At 36.1% G+C, this 20,907-nt stretch overlaps 1 protein-coding gene across 22 annotated transcripts in view; it reads right to left on the bottom strand.

Moving 5' to 3' along the window:
- LOC106882225 (E3 ubiquitin-protein ligase TRIP12) overlaps positions 1 to 20,907 on the bottom strand; it is a 135,675-nt gene that overhangs the window by 64,116 nt on the left and 50,652 nt on the right. For 10 of the 22 annotated variants that reach the window (XM_089341693.1, XM_089341695.1, XM_089341688.1 and 7 more), the window contains 2 exons: positions 18,269 to 18,428; positions 4,669 to 5,433 (listed from right to left, as the gene is read on the bottom strand). In XM_089341693.1, coding sequence (XP_089197819.1) covers positions 4,669 to 5,433; positions 18,269 to 18,387 — 884 coding nt within the window. In that variant the 5' untranslated portion in view covers positions 18,388 to 18,428. Of the gene's footprint in view, positions 1 to 4,668; positions 5,434 to 14,932; positions 14,986 to 18,268; positions 18,429 to 20,907 lie in introns of all 22 variants that reach the window. The other 12 variants (XM_089341703.1, XM_089341705.1, XM_089341699.1 and 9 more) reach the window with 2 other exon arrangements.

A 20,907-nucleotide genomic window follows, 5' to 3' on the forward strand; every position in this document is an offset into this window, starting at 1 on the left:
ACTGAAAGAGTATGATTGTGAATGGAAGGATCTGGAATGGGGCTTCTTTGAAGGGTCTCTGGAATAACGTCAGACAGGAAGCATAAATCAGAAATCGAGATGTCTCTCCATTTTGAGCTGCTACTTCTCTGCACTGAGAGGTCACAGCTCCAGTACTACAAACATAGGATTAGAATGCCACAGGGAAGAACTGCAAGACGGTTTCTTCAAGCTGAGCCAACCAGCTGGGACCCAAGGAGTAGACTAAGAACAAGATGGTTGGAGAATATCTATAGTCTCAGCTGGTCAGGTTTAAGAATTCATTCAGGAAGTGTAATGATGGCTGCTTTTGATAGGAAACTATGGCGGAGGTAAGTGAGGACTGTATTCCCACAACCCTCCCTGGAAGAAGATAAGATATCATTATCATCATTTAATGTCCGTTTTCCATACTGGCATGGGTTGGACAGCTTGACAGGAATGGCCAAGGCCATCAGGTTCCATAGTCTGTTTTGGCTTGGTTTCTACAGCTGGATGCCCTTCCTAATGCCATCCTATTTTTATTCTAGCAATTACACTTTCTGTATAACCTCCTCACTGCTAAGTAGGTTACCTAGGTAGCAGAAATTAGTACCCCTGTGTATCTATGGTTTTTATGGCTCCCGTACATCTTCCACATAAAAACACTACTTTCTCCATTAATCATCTTACTATTCCACTGCACCTTGTGTGTACATAGCTTGTACTGGGTACACCCAATGGAATTTCTGCCTATAACCTTCCCACATATCGAGCAGGGCTATTTACCTGAAGGGTTTTGTCCAATTTCTTGCGTACTAGGACCTTGGTCTTTGCTAAGTTAACTACCAGAAACTTGGTTTTTGCTAAGTTCCAAGGAGAGGAATGACTGGTAGCACAAAAACAGGATTATATATGCAACTCTGCTCTCATAATTACAGCAGCTGAATAATACCATAGTTAGAAAAGTGATAGGTGACAGGAAGATGAGAAGGTGAAAGCTTGACAGGCACAGACATGTCTCCTTTATAAACAGTAGCTGAATGTTTGACATGACCATGATGAAAGAAGCTCAGTGTGTGTGTGTGCATATTCACACACACACACACACACACACACACACACACACACACACACACACACACACACACACACACGCACTGCAGTGCATAGCTGTATAGCTATTCAGAAAGTTATATATACAAAAGTTGTTAAGCATTTACTTTTTGGTGTCGAAATTTTTAGCGCACAAACTGAAACCTGGTCTCTGGCACAGAGTTGCAGCAGAACTGTGTTAGTGACCCGGTTTCAGTTGGCGTGGTAAAAATTTTGACCTCACCCTATCAGACACTCTCTCTTGCAGAGTGAGTGTACTGAGTGCTTTCTTTTCTTGGCACTGGCACCTGTGAGTAACAAGTAACTTGCAAGACAAAAAAGTTCCTTTGATTGATTAGCAGTGTAGTGAGAGGGAAATGGCTTTCATGGCAGGTGTTGAGAGGCCAAAGTATGAGATTATATATATATATATATATATATATATATATATATATATATAAAGAGAGAAAGACATACAGAAACAGGTGTCTTGCTATAGAGAAGATACATGGCAACTTATTATATAAGAGTAGGTGGGAGTAGCTGGAAAGAGAGATAAAGATGGTGGTGACAAGGTGTCAGAATATATTCCCAAGGTACAAGGTGAGAAGGAGAGAGAATTGGGGCAGAGGGTTCTGCTGAGTGAGTGGGTAAGTTCACGAAGGGTAGCAGTGAATGTAGTGACTAGAGAAGATGATCAGAAACAGAAGTAGCCTGAGGAGGTGATAAGTGGTAGTACAGAGAGGGCACAAAGTAGCAGAATAATCAAACTGTAGATAGAAGGAAAATACAGAGATGATGCATTAGAAGTGGATGTAGTGAGTGGGGAAACAAAGTGGAGGAGTGGAGCAGTTGGTGGCAGATTGCAGAAAGGAGTGAGTGATCAGTGAAAAATAAAGTGGGAACAGATGATACTGAGGAGGGAAGCGTGTCAAAAAAGAAGTGGTTCCAAGCAAAAGGATGATTGGTAACAAGAACAGGATGAAATATACAATTCTGATCTCATAGAATTACAGCAGCTGAATAGTGCCATAGTTAGAAGCGATGAGTGAGAGGAAGATGAGAAAGTTTGACAGGAACAGATATGGGTCTGAGGGCAGGGCCCAGTTCACAATGATTTTGGAACTTCAGTTTTGGTGTGAATTGCCAATCATACAGGTCTTTTGTCATATTCTCTATGATGCTCAACATCCTGAGATTAGCCTTCACTACTTTGCCTCATGTCTTCATGGACCTCCTCCTTCCACAGGTTCCATCCATGTTTAGTGATTGACAACTTTTACACAATTACCCTTTATCAATTGCATCACATGGCCATACAAGCGGTTTTCTCTCTTTCACACAAGATCCCTCTTCTGTCCACTTTTTCTCTCAACACATTTGTATTCCATCATTCATGCACACAGACACTACACATCAAACAGGACACAATATGCCACCAGGAATCAAATTCGAGACCTTACGATCATGGGCCAAATACTTCTAACCACTAAACCACATGCCTTTCAAAAATACACAACTCTAGGGGGTCCCTCTTTAGACCCATTGTCAATCAGAGACAGATCAGCATGTTATTTGCTGTTTTCTGGATTAATAATTTCGTCCTTTCAAATGTAACAACATGCACTTCGAAGAAGAAATCCCAAACATGCCAATCCCATTCTACCACAAGGTCACTTTGGATTGAGCCTAATTACAATGGTTCCAACAGACAAGGCAGTATTAGTTGTTAAAGCCAAAAATAATAGAAAAGCAAAAATACTGATGCCATCATAGAGATGTTAACACTATGCTTAACAATGATTACACTGAACTACTTTACCTTCCAAAATCTGATTGTGCTACCATCTTTCAGATATTTTAATATCGGAAGATTCTGTTTATTAACTATAACGCTTCATAATCATTAAATATGAATTCATACATAGGATTTGTAAGAAAATGAATTATAATCCAAGTCTTAAAAGATCCATCATGATGCCAGACATGCCTGCATTGCATGATCTCAACTAAAATCTATTCAAAGCAGTACACATTGCACATGTATACACAACATCCATAAATCTATACACACACATATATGCATCCATAAACCTATACAGTGAGACAAAGGACAACAATAAAAGCAACTTAAAATGAAAGTGAGGAGCACCATATATGGCTCACACTGTGTCTGCTCTCTAATAAAACAAAGCTCTTCTTGTCCAACCACATTGATATATCATAAACACTTTAAAATATAATAACAGATTTATGTAAACATTTTCCTTCCTGCTTCATTCAAACAAACAAAATGTATTCAAATCGCTACACTGGGGAGACAGAAATAACAGAGCAAAGTTAATGGGGTTAACATTTAATTTGTATTGTTTTAGAGAGGTAAAAACAAAAATTAAGTTCTATAGGAGAACTAAAATGTTTAGTATGGATCTAGGCAGTGAGTTTATGAAGATGAAACATTAAAACAATGTAGTATAGAGTTAAGTTTAGAGAATAAGACATACAAATATGACATATTTGAGCACAAAGAAATTGGGGACTCAGAGAATGTTGTGAAGTGTTACCTATCCAGTACATAGTCTTCTATTGGAGGCAATGTTAAATGCATGTGGCCCATCCATCTACATGTGTCAAGTACACTATGGTAGGTGTGAAACCAACTGTATGATGTAAAATATACATTTATATGAGTATGTTGTATGGGGTAGCTGCTAAAAGCTAAAAATAGTTTCAAGCTCTGAACACAGAACTCAAGTTTTGTGATGTACTCTTCAATAAGAGTCTGTAATGTCTAGCATTTGAACAGAGTCTACATTGGCCTGGGAGTGTGTCTTGTTCACAAAGGGAAATATATAGTTTATGTTACATATAGTTATTTACTGGTTAATTAGATTAATGCATATTCAAAGAGAGAGAGTAATATATCTTCACAATATTCATATATCATATAAACTTAACAAAACATTAATGAAGGCAAAAATTAACAAGATTGTATTAAATGTAATGTGTTACTTGATAGACATGAATAAAACAAACAAGTAAATAAAGGAGAAATAACCATAATTTGAGTTTGCTAAATTGGAAATTTATTCAAGATTTGAACCTTGAAAAATATTAATGATATCTTAGAATGTCTAGACACCAATTCAATAAATGTCAAAATAATTTAACCTTCTAATATAAAACAGTCCATTACAACAGGAGAAATATAAAACAGTCCATTACAACAGGAGAAATATAGCAACTGCACAAAACATGAGGAATTCAACTATGAAAAGTGTTATACAATTCAAAATAATTGGAATTCACATAATTTTACAACTGAGAAAACAATGCTCATGTAGGTTAACAAACATGAGCATTTTCCACAGACGTACAGATGATAAAAAAATAATAATTATAGCTAGTTTATTCCAAAATAAACAAATCAAATCCTTCAGCCTGTTGGATAATCAAAACTACAACACAAACAGATATGAAAACGAAAACATAATACAGCAAAGAAATATCTTACATTGCATTTAAGTGAAGAGAGGAACCAGTGTTGAGAAGAGTTCAAATAAACGGAAAACTCACCTACTGCTAGCACAGGATCCCGTCTTTTTGGCTTTGAGACCTGACTGGACGTTGTCCAACCTGTTTACCCCACTTCTTGAAGTAGATGATCTGTTTGGCACTCCACTCCTTGTTTTCTTAGATGATGCTTTTAATAGAGAAGCTTCTTTTCCACTGTTCAGATCTTGAATACAAGTCCTGATCTTTTTAGAAGGTATTGGGCGGACTTCGGCTGCAGCTGCCAAACTGTCTTCTTCAGTAGTAACAGCTGCAATTATTGTACCTGATGGACCAGCGTTGTTCAAGTGAAGTTCACTTGTTAAAGACGTTGGGTTGCTCTCTCTCTTTTTGGTCTGTTTCCTTTTCCCTCGGCTTTTTACCTGATTATCAAGTCGAATGCTTGAAGTGGGCAAAATTTCTGAATGGGAACCAGAACGCAAATTCTTTCGTGATCCTTGTTTTTTTATAGCTTTAGAATAACTAGAATCCACAGCTGATCCTGATCCACTTGGTTGTGGGAGGCTCTCTGAGCTCTCTAACTGAATAGGCAAAGGATTATCTACTTTAGTGGTACGAACAGGAATTTTTGACTTAATTCGTTTGGGTTTTGCACCAAAGCCACCACTGTCTATAGGGTTCTTGTAAGCATGTGCAGCCACAAAAAATTCTGACTCAGAAGCAGATTCCTCAATAGTTTCTTTGTTAAATCGTTTCCTGCTTTTCTGTACTTTGTCAGAAGAATCTGAAGTCTCTCTAGGGAAGCCTTTTGCAGTAGTTTTACCACCACTAAAATTAAGAGAAGATTAGTATTTAGATACAGCCCCACTGACAATGTAAAAAAGGAAACCAACAATGTGACATAAGAGTCCCTATTAACATGAAATACAAACATGTGCAGCCTAGAGAGGAGTTTCAGATTTTACTCTCTAAAACAATCAACTAGTAGCAATCAACTATTACTTCTAATCACCAGCATTGCTCTGATTACCAATATACCCTATCATACTAGAGCTTAAACTTATGTGTAAACCTAAGCAAAAGTAAGAATGAGTAAAGGTTTGCAGACATTATGCAAGTAAGTGTGTGTGTGTGTGTGTGTGTATGTGTGTGTGTGTGAGAGAGAGAGAGAGAGAGAGAGAGGGGAGGGTTATGGGTGAATGTCACAGAGTGTAGGTAAAAGAAAAGTTTTGGAGAGAGGGGATGCGAAGGCAAGAGATAGCTGTTTATGTGAGTTTGTCTGCAGATCTGTCATATATGCATGTATACATAGTTTTAGAAAAGAAAAATCAGTTGGTCTTCTCACCTTAATGACATCAATTTTATTTTCAAAGAACAAAAGCAACAAACACAAATATTTCTACAAATTAAATGGAATTTAATTTACAGAAACAACTATGGGTAAATTAAATTAGGTACAAACTTCAGGTATTAATTTTTATCCTAAAAGTAAATATCTTTCCTTTGTTAGGTTTGTGGTCCAACATTTAATAAAAACAGTTTCTAAAATTTTACTTTAAGGAATTTAGAAAAAAGCATTTAGTTTACAATCTACACATAAAAAAAGAACAATGAACCTAACCTGATTTTCTTTCAGTCTGTGAAAGATCCTAAACTTAAGCTTAAATAGAACTTGAAAAATTTTGCCTTCATTAGGAGGCTATGCAAGATCAGTAAGAAAGTTGACATGTTTGTGTTAAATAGTACTTACATCTCATAAAAATAAAACAAATTAAAACTAGAAAGCCTCATATTTTAGATAAGAGAACAATAACAGTTCTTTTACTGGTTTCATTCACTGATTTGTGATCATTCTGAGAAACAGTTTTGTTTTCCTGTATCTGATTATATCAACACCAGTTTTTAGCTGGTGATATTTTAACACGGTGACTAGGACAAAGATTCAACTTAGAACATGAAGGTACATAACAAAATGCCACAAGGTATTTTCTCTGACATTCAACAGACACGGTCATCTATTACTCTAGGCTTTCATTTTGTTCTTCCTAATTACTTTAAAATTAGACTATGAGCCATTTCAGCACTTTGTTCTTGTTACTATAAAAACCATTGCAAGCACTACTTTTAAAAATATATAACCTGGAAACTTTACAGGTTTACAAATTACAAGAGATAAACAAGATTAGGGTTCAACTTTAAAGTATTGTTTTTTGTATGTTTCTATAACAAGAGACAAGATTTATCAAATCAATAAATCATCGCAAATATTGTAGCTCTAAAAAAACATCTAAGTAGTATAAGAGGATTAAAGCTGAATTATCAATATGAAAGGAAGCTGTTACTGAAAAGGAAGGCTTCTATAACTATATATCATTTCATAAACAAAATTGTCAAGAGCAACTATCAAGGTTATTCTAGGACAGGGATTAAAAACTAGTACAGGTAACACTTTTCTAGGAATTGCACTTTGTTGAAAATGATAGTATTTCCAATATGTTGTTTGGATACACAAATGAAATTTATCATACATTAAGGAATCCATCTTAGGTCCATCATAAATCTAAAAGTGGGCAAATATTTTAAACCAGTTTAACTCACTGTGATTATATTGAAGTTAGCAACATAGTTATGTAGTGGCTCTCTTTTTCTTTCTTTTCTTCTATTTCCACATTAGCAACATGCAGATGTTATGAGTGGCAGCAACATTAGATATAATATAGTGGTGGTTCTATTGTCTTTTATGGGCAGACTGCCAGTGAAGATCTAAGTTCATTTCTTTCGTAAGACAGATGCCATTCTCAATTCAAAACAACAAAATCCTTCACAACATATTCCATGCACATATCTATTGCAAACAATTCTTATAAATAAATGACAGCAATTTTGTTGGCTCAAATGTAAATTGATACATTTTTCTCTATACATATTTTTTGTTGTTAAATACTCTGAATTTCTCAAAATTCTGCAAAAGGATATTTGGATTTACCTGGGATATGTATTCTACTAACATTTACTGGTATCTGATTGTTGAACATTCATAACCAAATTCTTTTAATACTGAGTGCTTTATTGATAACTGCCAGGACTTTTTAATCCAATTTTTTCTTCTAATTATATATAGATATATAATTTTATTTCATATGACCACTATCATCAACATGCTCAAGTTAAGATTAAGAGCAAAACATTACTTATGTAACGAGAAACTGTATTACATCACCTGAAAAGATGCTTCTGCACCGTGGGATGCACCATAATTCATTGTCTAGTTTCCCATCCGTGAGGGAGCAATGCAGGATGTGTCAAAACGAGCATTGTGATAAAGTTTCTGGTATACTCTATCTTCCATTGTTTCTACTATACATATATATAAAAAAAAAAGAGTAAAACTAACCAACTCTTGTACTCATTGGTCATTAGAAACTGCCCTCTAAAAGTTATTTGCACACATCCAGTGCAATATTTCTATTTCTTTTATGTTAAAATTAAAATGGCACACATATCTTTTCACAAATAATTTGGCATAATTCTTTTTCCATTGTAGTACAAGATGGTGCTAAAATTTTAGCCACAAGTAGTTGCTTTTGATGCCCTTTGTATTTTTCTAGCACAAAACACTAAAAATTTAAGCAGAATTGAATCTACTTTATCAAGGCAAACAGACCATTATGTTTCATCTAATAACAATGACTACAACTAAACTGGAATTTTCGCTATCTAAAATGTCTCAAAGTGAATTTTTTGCTCAAGTTTAAAACATTCAAAATAGGTGCATAAAATAATCAGAAAATATTACCCAAAATAAGCATCAAAAGTTTTCAGCTTCAAATGCAGTTATTGGTGATAAATATACTCTACGTTCTTCGACCGCTTCATAATTAGTAACAGAAATAAAAACAACTAAATGTAAAATATTAAAATTTTTTTAAAAAGCACTCAACCCACTGAGATAAAAAGAAAGAGTAACAAAAAAGAAAAATCTTATCTCTTCACAGGCAATATAAGTCTTTGCCAACATGATGTGTCTTAAGAACGACCAACAAAACATGCTCTAAAACTGAACAAAAATTATTGTCTGTTATAGTTATAAATGCTTGTTATAATTAAAAAGATAAAGTTTCAGTCATTCAGTAAGTCAAGCACATCAATGTTTTTCAATCCATTTCACTTGCATCAGCAACACTTCCAGAAGAAAAGCAAAAATATTACAACTTAACATTGGAACCCGAGGAAGGCTCTATGTTGTAATAAAGATAAAACACACACACAAAATCCTAATAGAATGATGAAACAGAAATAGAAAAGCAAACTTATGTAAGTAAGCATTGTAACAGTTCAGAAAAGGCCTTCAAATTGACTCCTGCCAATACAGACAGACCACTGCCAGTTTCCACACATTTTAGTGATTATATTTCAAAGAAAAAATACTGTCCATAGTGTATCACATTAGACATTAATATGAACAGCTGAAAGGGTGCAAGTGAACTCATTGCCTCTCCTATATAAAAGTGTCTATAGCAGCACCACTCAGTACACCGGTTTCAACCAAAACTGGTGCAAGTAAGTATCCTATGCTATAACTCAGTGATTCCTAATGTAGGGCATAGGCTACCACTAGTGGGGCTTGGGAAGATTGTTGTGAGGCATGGGATCCTTTTTTTTTCTTTTAAAGTGAAATATGGAACCGTGAAAATCTTTTTTTCACAGAAAACCTACTACACCTATACTCAGCCTAACCAAACCAATCCCTCCAGCCAAGCATACTGCCTGAAAACTGTTTGCAATAATATAGTGCTATTCTAATGATCTTGTGTGGATATTTCTTTAAGGAAAGTATATGGTTGTGAAATATTAAAAATAAAACTTTTTTCCAACCACTGGTGGGGCATACATCATTTTTCTGAAAAGTTAAAGTGGGGCCTGGGGAGAAAATAAGGTGAGAGACGCTACTATAACTAGATAAGTGTGCTGGGTTTGTGAGACATGGTTGATAGTTATCCTACAAAGTATATCCAAATAAAAAATTCCCAAATAGACTCCCAAATGTAGTTGGATGGTATACTATGCCAACTTATAACATCTCTGATAGCTATGTCAAATAGGAAATGTACTGTTTTAGCATTTCTTTGGATCACATCTGCCAGGTGAAGAGGGACTCCACATCTAGGCAACTCAGGATCACTACAATCATCATCGAGGTCCAGACTCCAGAGAGGTCTCACAGATGCTATTGCAAAGTAGCAAAATCAATGAAGAGGCAGCAGTTATGAGTAATAAATCTAACCAGATTGGTAGTAGGTACATGTACTAGAGCTTGTTTCTGAGAGTGGGAGTGCTCATCACGTCACCAATCAGCTACTGCCCACCTCAATCCAGACATCCTCTGGTCAATAATCTGCTGATCCACCATTGTCTGCTGCTTCAGTGGGTGCTTGGTGCTTAGAATTTATCACTAAACAAACCTCACAAAACACAGAGAACAAAGAATAAACCAGCAATCATAGAACTAGCCACTTGGAATGTTAGGACCGTGTGTCCTGGCCTCTTTGATGACCTACAAATCAAAAAGATTAGGAAAACATTTATCAATTCTGAGCTGAAGAAACTGGAAATTGACTTATTTCTAGTGATTCCAGAGACCACATAGAGGTATCCTTTGTTGGCTTGTAATGAAGTTGTTACTATTGAAGGTGAATAAATAGGATCAGAAAGGTCAGGAAAATAGCTGGAATGTCATTAGGAGCTGTACATAAATTGCACAATGCTGAACATGTTTTGGATTATCATATATATATAGAAGATAATTAGAACTGTGTGTGTGTGTGTGTGTGTGTGTGTGTGTGTGTGTGTGTGTGTGTGTGTGTGTGTGTGTGTAGGCATGTGGCCAGTGATCAGGGTGTTGCACTCAAAATCACTGGATCATGGGTTCAATTCTCAGACCAGGCAGTATGTTGTGTTCTTGAGCAAGACACTTCGTTTCACAGTGCTCCAGTCCACACAACTGTAAATGTGTAAGCCCTACGATGGAACAGCCTTCCAACCAGGGATGAATGATGGCCTGCACACTAAGCCAGCGGAGTGGCATCATTCAAAAGCTAAAACAATGCAAAGTGCATTGCGACCAGCAACATATAACAACATCTGATAGTCTTGCAAGTTATTTGGTGATCCTGCCAATGTCAAGTAAAAAGCATCCAGTCCACATTGTGAAATGTGTTGACATTTGGAAGGGCATCCAGCTGTAAAAACCATGCCAAAATTGACCTTGCCTGTGATGGTGCCATGTAAAAAGCACTCAGTCTACTTTGTAGGGTGGTTAGTGTTAGGAAAGGCATTCAGTCGTAAAAACCATGCCAAAACAGACACAGTAGCCTAGTGTAGTCTTCTACCTGGTTGGCTGCTGTCAAACTGCCCAACCCATGCCAACAAGCAAGGCAGATGTTAAACAATTATGATGATTATATATATAGTTCTCTTTTTCCTCCTTCCACTTACCACTACCTTCTCACTTTCTCTTGGTCTCTTCCCCAGCATAACACCCCACAGCTAATCAAAGAAGCAGTACAAGAGACTAGTGGATTGGTTTCTGGCAAGGCAGATTCTCTGAAAAACCCCACCTGCATGACATTGGTTTTGCTGTCAGAAATAGCCTGCTGCTCATAATAGTTCCTCCTTCCAATATTCCAGAGAACATGTTTCCTTCTGCCTTTCAGCATTATCATCTAATCATTTTCAATATTTATGCTCCTCAAGAAACAAAAGAACAGTTTTATGAAGATCTCAGCACTGTCAGCAGCAAGATACCAGAATCCAACATCATTCAGCAATATAATTTCAAATCTAGAATCAGATTGTACCACAACTCTTAACTAATTTTTTTCTGGGATACTTTGGCACTGGCAAAGAAAAAAAAAGCCAGAAATTGCTGGGGTTCTGCTCCTACAAAACTGTGCATTGCCAACACATTTCTTCAAGACACCCTCACCCACTTCATGGAGCTCTCCTGTTGATATCGAAGGTCCAGACAATGACATTACTGGGGTGAGCTGCCATCAAGAGTGTGCTTCTCACATTTAGCTTTCACTATGCCATCTGCAACACAATGTGCTGTAAAATCTGATTAAACTCAAAGCTCCACCACACCCAGCAGAAACAATGCCCACATAACACCATAAGGGTAACAAACTCAGAACTTCACACAAAACTCAATGACCAAATGGAATGAGCCTTCAAAGGAAACAGTCACATCTATAGAGAGGTAGTAATTCATCTTCACTGTAACATGGTTACATCATACGTTGAGAAGAGGGAGAAATCATTAGTCTGAATACAACCTGTCTTAGGCAAACTTTAGTCAATTTGCAAGACCCAGCAGAAAAGAACACCACTGCAATGGCAAGAACAGTTAGATGCTGTGCAAGTGGTTAGTGGTAAAATTTGTCAGAACATTCAGTCTTGTACTGACAGTAGCAATTATGCAAGGAATGTATGGAGTCTGAGAATACAGCTATCAAAGTCCATGCCAAGTTGATGCAGAAGTAGAGACAAAAGACTGTCAAATCATACTCCACCAACTGAATGGTTGATTTTGGTTTTGCCAGGATCCCAACCCTGCCTATCATAAAAGAGAAGAGCCTAGCTCCAACAAAAGGTGAAATACATAAGGTCATCATCTTGCTCACAGCAAGCTACCAAGCAGTCATCACAGCAGAACTAATCCAGTCTGGAAGCCAGTGCTAGTGAATCATCTTCACAAGCTATTGTGCTGCTGGTGAGAGCAGAGCTAAGTTGCCAAAGTTGCATGTGATACACATCACACTGTACAAGAAAAATAGGGACTAATGCAACTGAAACAATCAGAGAGATGTATCTCTGCTCAAAATCATCAACAAGACTTTCAATCAAGAAGTTGTAAAGAGGTTTCAGAGTGGCTTCAAAGAAGAGAGACCATTAACTGATATAGTCTTTCTCAGGCAGAAACAGAAGAACTGGCAACACAGACAACCCATTTATGTTGCCCTCAGTGACTTAAGTCTTTTGATTTTGTGAGAAAATTTGATGCCATGAGAAGTAAACAATATCACTTCTTTCCATGGTAGCAGCCAGTGGACAATGCAATTTCAAAGATAATTTTAAAAGCTCTTCTCTATACAAAGTGAAGTAAGTCTATATTATCCTGATGTTTTGGGAGAATTTTCTGTAAACTGGTAGAGTGTTTTGACGTATTAGGTCCATCAACAAACTCTTCAGTCATTACAGCCTAAAAATGACAATGTGTATCAGGTTCTAATCAGAGAAATAATCTTTGCTGATTATGATACTGCTTCAACCTATGACATATAGTGGAATCTCAAGAAACTAAGAAGTGAAGTCACACATGCTTGCTAAGAGTTTAGCACCACCAGGAGACTAAACAAGAGACTGTAAGCCAGGAGGTTAATGAAATCCCCAGCATCAATATCAGTGATCTCATCCTGTGAGTGGGGGACAAATTCTCCATCTACCTAGGAGCATCAATTTCCCAAACCCTTTCTCTCAAACCAAAACACAATAGACAAAGCTGCCACTGGCATGACCAAGTTTTCCAAGAGTGTGGACAAAGCTCATGTGCTTAGAAACTGCCTTACCCTCAATGCCTACAATGAATTTGGAAATCTTGTGGGGGGACCACATGTCACGCAAGGACACACTAGACCATGTATGGAAAGCTCACCAAAAGATCCCAGTCCATAGAAGCCCACTGCTATATGTGGACATTTACAAACATGACTTGAAGAGGGTGCTAACACAGGAAAAGAGATGGCTGCAAATCGCTAAATCTGGTGAATGTATATACAGGTATTACCACTGCTGAAGAGCAGCGAACTGTATGTGGTAGAACAAGTAAGAAAGAAATCTACACAGTTATAATGTAACTGTAGTCATCAGCTTTCAAATAAAGTGGCAGTACCAAGGACTGCCATTTTTCTGAGTCCGCTACTACATGCTTTCATTTTGTTTGTCCAAACAAATGAAGCCATCAGTCTAAACAATATTAATATAATATAGTAGATAAAAGAAAATTTCCAAGAACAGATTTCATAAATTAACATTATCATTTAATGTCCATTTGTCTATGCTGGCATGGGTAGGACGGTTTGACAGGAACTGACAAGTCAGAAGACTACATCAAGCTTTGTCTGTTTTGGCATGGTTTTCTACGATTGATACCCACCTAACAACAAATTTCCTAAATTATATCAAGTTATAATTTTATTTGATACATTTTCTTGTCTCAAAATATAAAACAAAAAAAAACCCCAAAAAATATTCTTTTCATGTACACATTGCTACCTTTTCACATTCTTACAGCACCTGAGTAAAACAAACTGAATACTTGTTGGTTTGGTAGTCTGGTAAAGAAAATTTGTTCTATTTTAAACTAATCTACATCTTCAGGAGAAACACAGGTACATGAAATATTTCATATGGAGAGAAAGTACCAAATCTTTGTGGAGGCCTCTATTTTGTTAGAATAGAAACCACTGAGCACACATACACACACGCACACATACAAATTAGATGTATGAAGCCAGATATATTCAGAAGAATTGAAGTTAGCTGGGCTATTCATTAGAAAGTCTACTGCAAGCCCTAAAACAGATTAGGGTTGTATCATGAGCCTTGCTGTATTGCAAGTGAGCATGGTAGAGAAAGCAGAGGAAACGGTTCAACATGAAGGAAATGGAAGCAAAGAAAAAGGGAGAGGAATTATTTTGCAAGGATTAAGGCAAAGCTCTAAGAATAGCAAGTGCAAAGAATTTTAAAATATTGGTGAAAACAAATCAGTATGGCACTGGGAAAGATTGGTTGCACAATAATTTGGGGATACAGGTATTTACTGAAAGAGTGATGGAGAATTTTTAAAATAAGCAAAGTGTATAAATAAGACAAGAGCCAGCTTCAGTAAACCTAATGGACAAGCCAGCCACATAAAATTAGGAACAAGGGTTAAGATAATAGGGATGATAAAACTAAGTGAGCTACACTTCTCTTTAGTATGGTAGCATAAAGATTTAAGGTTTCATGGTTGATTGGAGAACTGGAATCTCATCTAAATAGACTGAAGAGGACACTGATGACTAATGTGTTAGAACAATTGTCACCTACTACAAAGGCAAGGGAGTTGTCATAGGGACCAAAACAGCATTAGTAGAAGTACCAAAGGAAAATAATTTCAATTGGGTATCATATTTGGTTTCGTATAAGGATGTGGGATCAACCAATGCCATATTCTTTGTGAGAGAGCTGCAGGAAAAGTATTTGGCAAAAAAATAAACAACTATACCTTGCCTTTGATGACCTAGTGAAGACCTTTGACAGGGTCCAACATGCTATGATCTGGTGGGTGATGAAAAAGTTAGGCATGGATAAGTGGTTGATAAGGGAAATCAAGTTCATGTATGAGGATGCGAAAAGTAGGAGGAGATAAGCTATGCATCTATGGAGGAACTTGAATGAGGTCATCAATATGGTTTTCAACAATCCTTTCTGTAGCCTAACTCTTGAGGTTCTAACAACAAAAGTGTTCAGAGAAAAGCTATATAGAATTGTTATGAGGAAATAATGCACAAGAAATCTGAAAGGGCTGTAAGCATAAAGTAGTAAGCAAATTGTCTTAATATGCAGAAAGGAATGTATGTATGACTAAATCCAGCTATATAGTTTACTCTCAAAAAATTTCCACCAAATATGTATACCCTTCATAAACATTTGTTTGTGTGTGTGTGTGTATTGGTGACTGAATGTGCTCGCAAAGGAATGAATAAAGGTACTTAATACATAAAGTTTGTTTATTTTATAAATTATTTGAACAATCAGAAGTGTGAAACTTGAAGCTACTATTATATATAAAAGCCAGAATTTCACATATTTAAACATTTAGAAAATGGTTTTTATGATTTAAGTTGACACTAATGTAGTGGAATCTTATCATAGTGGTTGTGAGAGTAAGATGAACTGTGTTTAGGCCAAATCCAATATACTGTACAAGACACACTTTACACACTATCCGACATTAAAAAAGAAAAATCACTATGACTTTTTAGTCAAAAGATTAGCCCGGCAGTTCATAATTAATGTATATTGAAATGTCCTATACATAACAGACTGAATGATATTGATTTAACCCTTTAGCATTTAAACTGGCCATATCTGACCCAAACATTCTACCTGTTTTATGTTCAAACTGGCCATATCTGACCCAAACATTCTACCTGTTTTATGTTCAAACTGGCCAGATCTGGTTTCTCACACCTACCCTACAATGTCATTTTAAAAAATAAACAATCATACTACTGAAATAATGCATGATTAATTCAAAACAATGTAAATAATACTACATTTGACAGATTAATCGGAATGCTAAAGAGTTAAACCTAAAAATATGAAAAGAAAAAAAACAACATAAGTGCACAACACAGAAATAGAATAAAGCAATTGTCATCAAATATTGAGACTATGTAATGTGATGATGGTGCCTTATTTAAAACAGTTGACAAATAACAAGAGCAATTTGCAAGGGAGACAGTAACAGTGTGCAGTTGAGTAAAACACTGAGGCCAAACAGATTGCCAATGGAGGAAAACAAAAACATGTCCCAGTAAGAAGAGAAGTGGTATGTGAGACATGTATAGAATAACAAAGCAATAAATTAACAGACAAAATAATGAAAGACATAAAATAGACAAAAAAAAAAAAATGGTGTCAGCATAGAAAAGTAGAGTCTTTTACGTTGTTTAATAGCTCCAGTCAGCTTTGTTTAAGCAGACTTATGGCACACAGGGAGACATGTTGAAAAGCAATTAATAGAAAGTGTATTTCAGTAAAGAGTGTCTTCAGTATGGCCGTACACGTTGCTATACAGCAATTAGCAGTGTGGGGTAGATTGTGTGGGAGTGAAGGAATGACATGTAGTGCAGGGTGGAGGTCAAGGAGTGTTATGTGTGAGGTACAGTGTAGAAGTAAAGGTGTTATGTTAAGCACAATGTAGCAAGAAACTTCAAGAGTCTGTAATTAGTTCTGATGTGAGGTAAACCAGATGATAAACAGGTCAAGGGAGACAAATAATGGAGAAAAGTAAGATACAATTAACAAGAGAAATATCTAAAGAGAGAAATTACACTTTTGCAGACAAACCCATATAAGTCAGCATGGAAAGGATTGAGATTTTGATCATGGTAGTGGTTAAAGATGGAAGTAATAATAGCAACACTGCATTTCTATCTATTATTATTTTGGGAACTTACAGATGGAAATAGGTAGATTGTGTGGGTTATACATTGATGACTATGTAAAAAAAAAGATGAACATGTCAATCTAATGGAAAAATATTCACTGGTTTGGATTAATGGATTATCTGAAGAATTTATTTTGATTATATCAGACAGAAGTTTTCATGTATTAATTACAATAGAGATAAAATAAACATGTATTCAGAGAACTATTATATAAATATGCCATATGGCCATATTTCTGATGAAATACCTTGTCTGCATGTTTCAATTTAGTTTGAAAATTTGGAGAAACTTAGTAAAATAACTCTTTAAGGTGATATTTGAACATCATAATGTTCTTACATACAAATAAATTAAGCTAGACAGTTTTGTTTCATAGAATTTAAGGACAGTCTCAGGTAGACTAGTTAGAAAAAGGTTAAGCATCAAGTGTGTGTGTGTGTGTGTTATCTTACTTGTTTCAGTCATTTGACTGTGGCCATGCTGGGGCACCACCTTGAAGGGTTTTAGACAAACAATTTGACCCCAGGATTTATTTTTTTAGCCAAGTACTTTACCAGTCCCTTTTGCTAAACTGGTATGTTACAGGGATGTAAACACACCAACACCAGTTGTCAAGCAGTGGTAGGGGACAAACGCACACACAAACAGATATGATGACCTTCTTTCAGTTTCCGTATACCAAATCCACTCACAAGGCTCTGGTCGGCCTGAGGTTATAGAAAACACTTGCCCATGGTGCCACACAGTAGAACTGAACCCAAAACCATTTGGTTGGGAAACAAGTTTCATATCACAGAGCCACACATACTCGACATATACGTTATGTGTATTTGCCAGTAGGTTACGAACTGGTATGGTGGTTACTCTTTTAGAGTGCTGGGTGTATTCTCCACCATGCCAAATTGCAGTCTACAGGCAAATACATAATGTACATATATGTGGTTGATAATGTTTATTACACTAGCACTGCTTCTATTTCATATTTGAATATATATGGATATTCTTCATTTTCTAGCATGTATCAATTTTAAATCAAATTTAAAATATTTGCACAAAATTATATTCTGCATTTTATAGAGCTTTGTATGCAAAAAATTATAAAAATTTCAAATTATAAAAATTCTGAAACTGAACTCCAACAAGTTCAAGTTTAAGAAACATGATGACATTCCGTGTTAATGGGCAATCCCAATTGATTAATCTTTGATCTAAGTTTTAAATTTAAAACTTTAACCATAGTAAAAACAGTAATCTATACAAAATTCAATCAAAAATATTAATGAAAACATTTGCATACAGGCTGTAAATTTAATAGAACAAAAATGGTCACTGTATTCAACTATGAATAATTATGTTCAAAGAAGAAAGGAAAAAAGATATATTACCTTCTATTCTTATTTAATGCGTTGTCAGGAGTATTAGTGCAACTTTCTCTGTCTCCCCCTTGTTGCCGATGTGATCGTCTGCGAGACCCCCCAAGATAACTTTCAGATTGGTCGGCCATAGGCAGACAACCGGTTTAGGTTCATCCCCTAATTTAAATACCTGTAAAATAAGTAAATATATTCATATAAAACTTAACTGACATTGAAGAAGAAAAAAAAGAAAAAAAAGCAAAGGTCAAATATAAACAACTTTCAATTTATGAAGAAAGTTCCCATCCTCCCTTCCACTTCACCCAATCACACTGGACATGGAGCTTGTCCATTTTCTGACACGTGCAAGCATCAGTTACAGATCCACTACTCCTTGCTGCTACTACTACAACTACTACTACTACTACTACATGCCCACCACTACTGGGTTATGAGTGGGTTTATTTACAACTAAATAAAACCATTTTAGAGAAAGGTCCTTATATTTCCATGGCAGTTACTTAGCTTCCAAATCAAATGTGCCCCCTTTTCAAAACCCCCAGGATTGCTCAACCTGTTAGAAATAGCAGCCAAATTTTCCCAGATCACACCATACAGTCTTGAAGAATACATTAGATGTTGTTGTCCAAGATATCCTTAAAAACATGGGATGATCATAGCTGGAATGCCTTTCAAAGTTGACATGAGCTAAACATCACCACCACCAATTATTTATATATATATATATATATATATATATATATATCCTCAATTAAAAATGCAATCTCAAGTCTGTATGAAATCAAAATCGTTATATTCCTTTCACCAAAACCTAAATGAACCTTCAATGCTCCTTTTTATCAACCACCACTCCCAGCCCCCAATTTCAATACAGAAGTACTCATTTAATCCTTCAACAGAGTACAAACAAATCCAGAAGTCACTTCAAAGGGTAGGTACCCATGTCCTAAATTTCTAGGACATTAAACATTCATGATAGTGATGATAAAGATTGTCAACAAGACAATATGGTTGAGCACTGGTAACAGCAGAGACCCTATTAACTAAGCCTACTGCAATAACAGAACATTTTAGTAAAACAATACTCTTTAGAAAACAAGGTAAGAATTAAAATACTCATTTTTAGTCCAATTATTAACTATGCTTCTGCCATAAAAGAACATGAAAAGACCATGAGACAGTGCAATTTCTGTAACAATTAAGGATTCCACATTTTTAACTGAAGTCCTCAAATCACACCCTGTCATAAAGGGAAAAACATTGATTACTGTAGTCTTTCAATTTTTGTCTCTTTTTCAGAACCACTTTGATGTGTTGGTGAACAGTCAACGGTGTTGGAGAGTATAAAGATTAAAGTTGTAGTTGAGAAAAAAGTTAGCAGACATGGCAGACTGGAAACCATTTGAATATCGGAAAAGAGTTGCCTGTATCATAACGATTTGTGCCAGGTATTGAAATGCCAAATTCATTATTACTCACTGCCCTCCGAACACTATAAAGGCTGTAAGATGTAACATGGGTGTCATGAAAACCAAGTTCTCTCAAACTGTGATGGTGTTTGTGTGCATCTCCAGCAACAGTAATGTCATGCTGCCCCACATCTTTGAACAGGGTCTTAGGCTCAATTTAGATGACTATGTGAAGCTATTAGAGACTACAGTCAAACCCTGCTGGAAGGCCATATATGTAGCAGCAGAATTCAACTCCTTGCTATACGTGGTTGTTAGAGACTTTCTACAGTTTCACCAGCCACAATTTCTAGCTTCCTGATTCTTCCAATTGTAATTCCATAGATTACAATGCGGGGTGTGGTCGAGAAAGATACTAACCGCTCTGCCTGCAATACCAAGGCTGAGCTGGTGGCCAAGACCAAGGAGGTGCTTGATCTTCCCAAGGACACAATGAGGACTGCATGTGACAGAATCCAAGGGTATCTTGAAGCCATGGTGGAAGCTGAGGGCTTCTACTTTGAGCAAACATATCTCTCAGCCATAATCTAATTGATATTTGAGTTTTTTAAAGTACTTTTATTTTTAGATGGGATATTGTGTTTTCTTTTCCATTTAAGCAAACTTTCAAATTTAGCCCAAACAGCCTGTATATGGAGAAGGAGGCTGTAAAGACTGCAACATACAGGAGATCATACTTTTTCAGAGACTGAGAGTTCACCAGAAAAGATATCAGCAAAATTTTATAGATTTTATCCCTAAATATGACGAAATATTTCCAACAAACAGAATTTAAAAAAAAATTTTTTGATTTCCCCAAACAGAAATCTCTCATTACCACACCACAAATAGATTATAATATAGTTAGAAGCATTTCCCAATCTCACTACTCGCTTTCTGTTATAGTATTTTCATTGTCCTTGTATTTCCTTTCTTGAATACAGAGTACAAATGTACAACTGTTTAACTGTCCATGGACTCATTAGAGGCAGTAGTTTTACAATCAGGTGCACTTCCCTATCACTTTCCTATTTTTACATGGGGTGGGGGTGGGGTTTCACTACTGTGCAAAGTTACAAATGTAATGTCTACCAGCTTCGTCACACATACAATGATGGGCTTCTATGTAATTTTAGTCTACCAATTTTTCTCACAGATCAAAGCAACAGTAAAAGACAATTGCCCAACCGGCCACTCACT

This window comes from Octopus bimaculoides, chromosome 25 (assembly GCF_046866305.1).
Source record: "Octopus bimaculoides isolate indiv1 chromosome 25, ASM4686630v1, whole genome shotgun sequence".
NCBI lineage: Eukaryota > Metazoa > Mollusca > Cephalopoda > Octopoda > Octopodidae > Octopus > Octopus bimaculoides.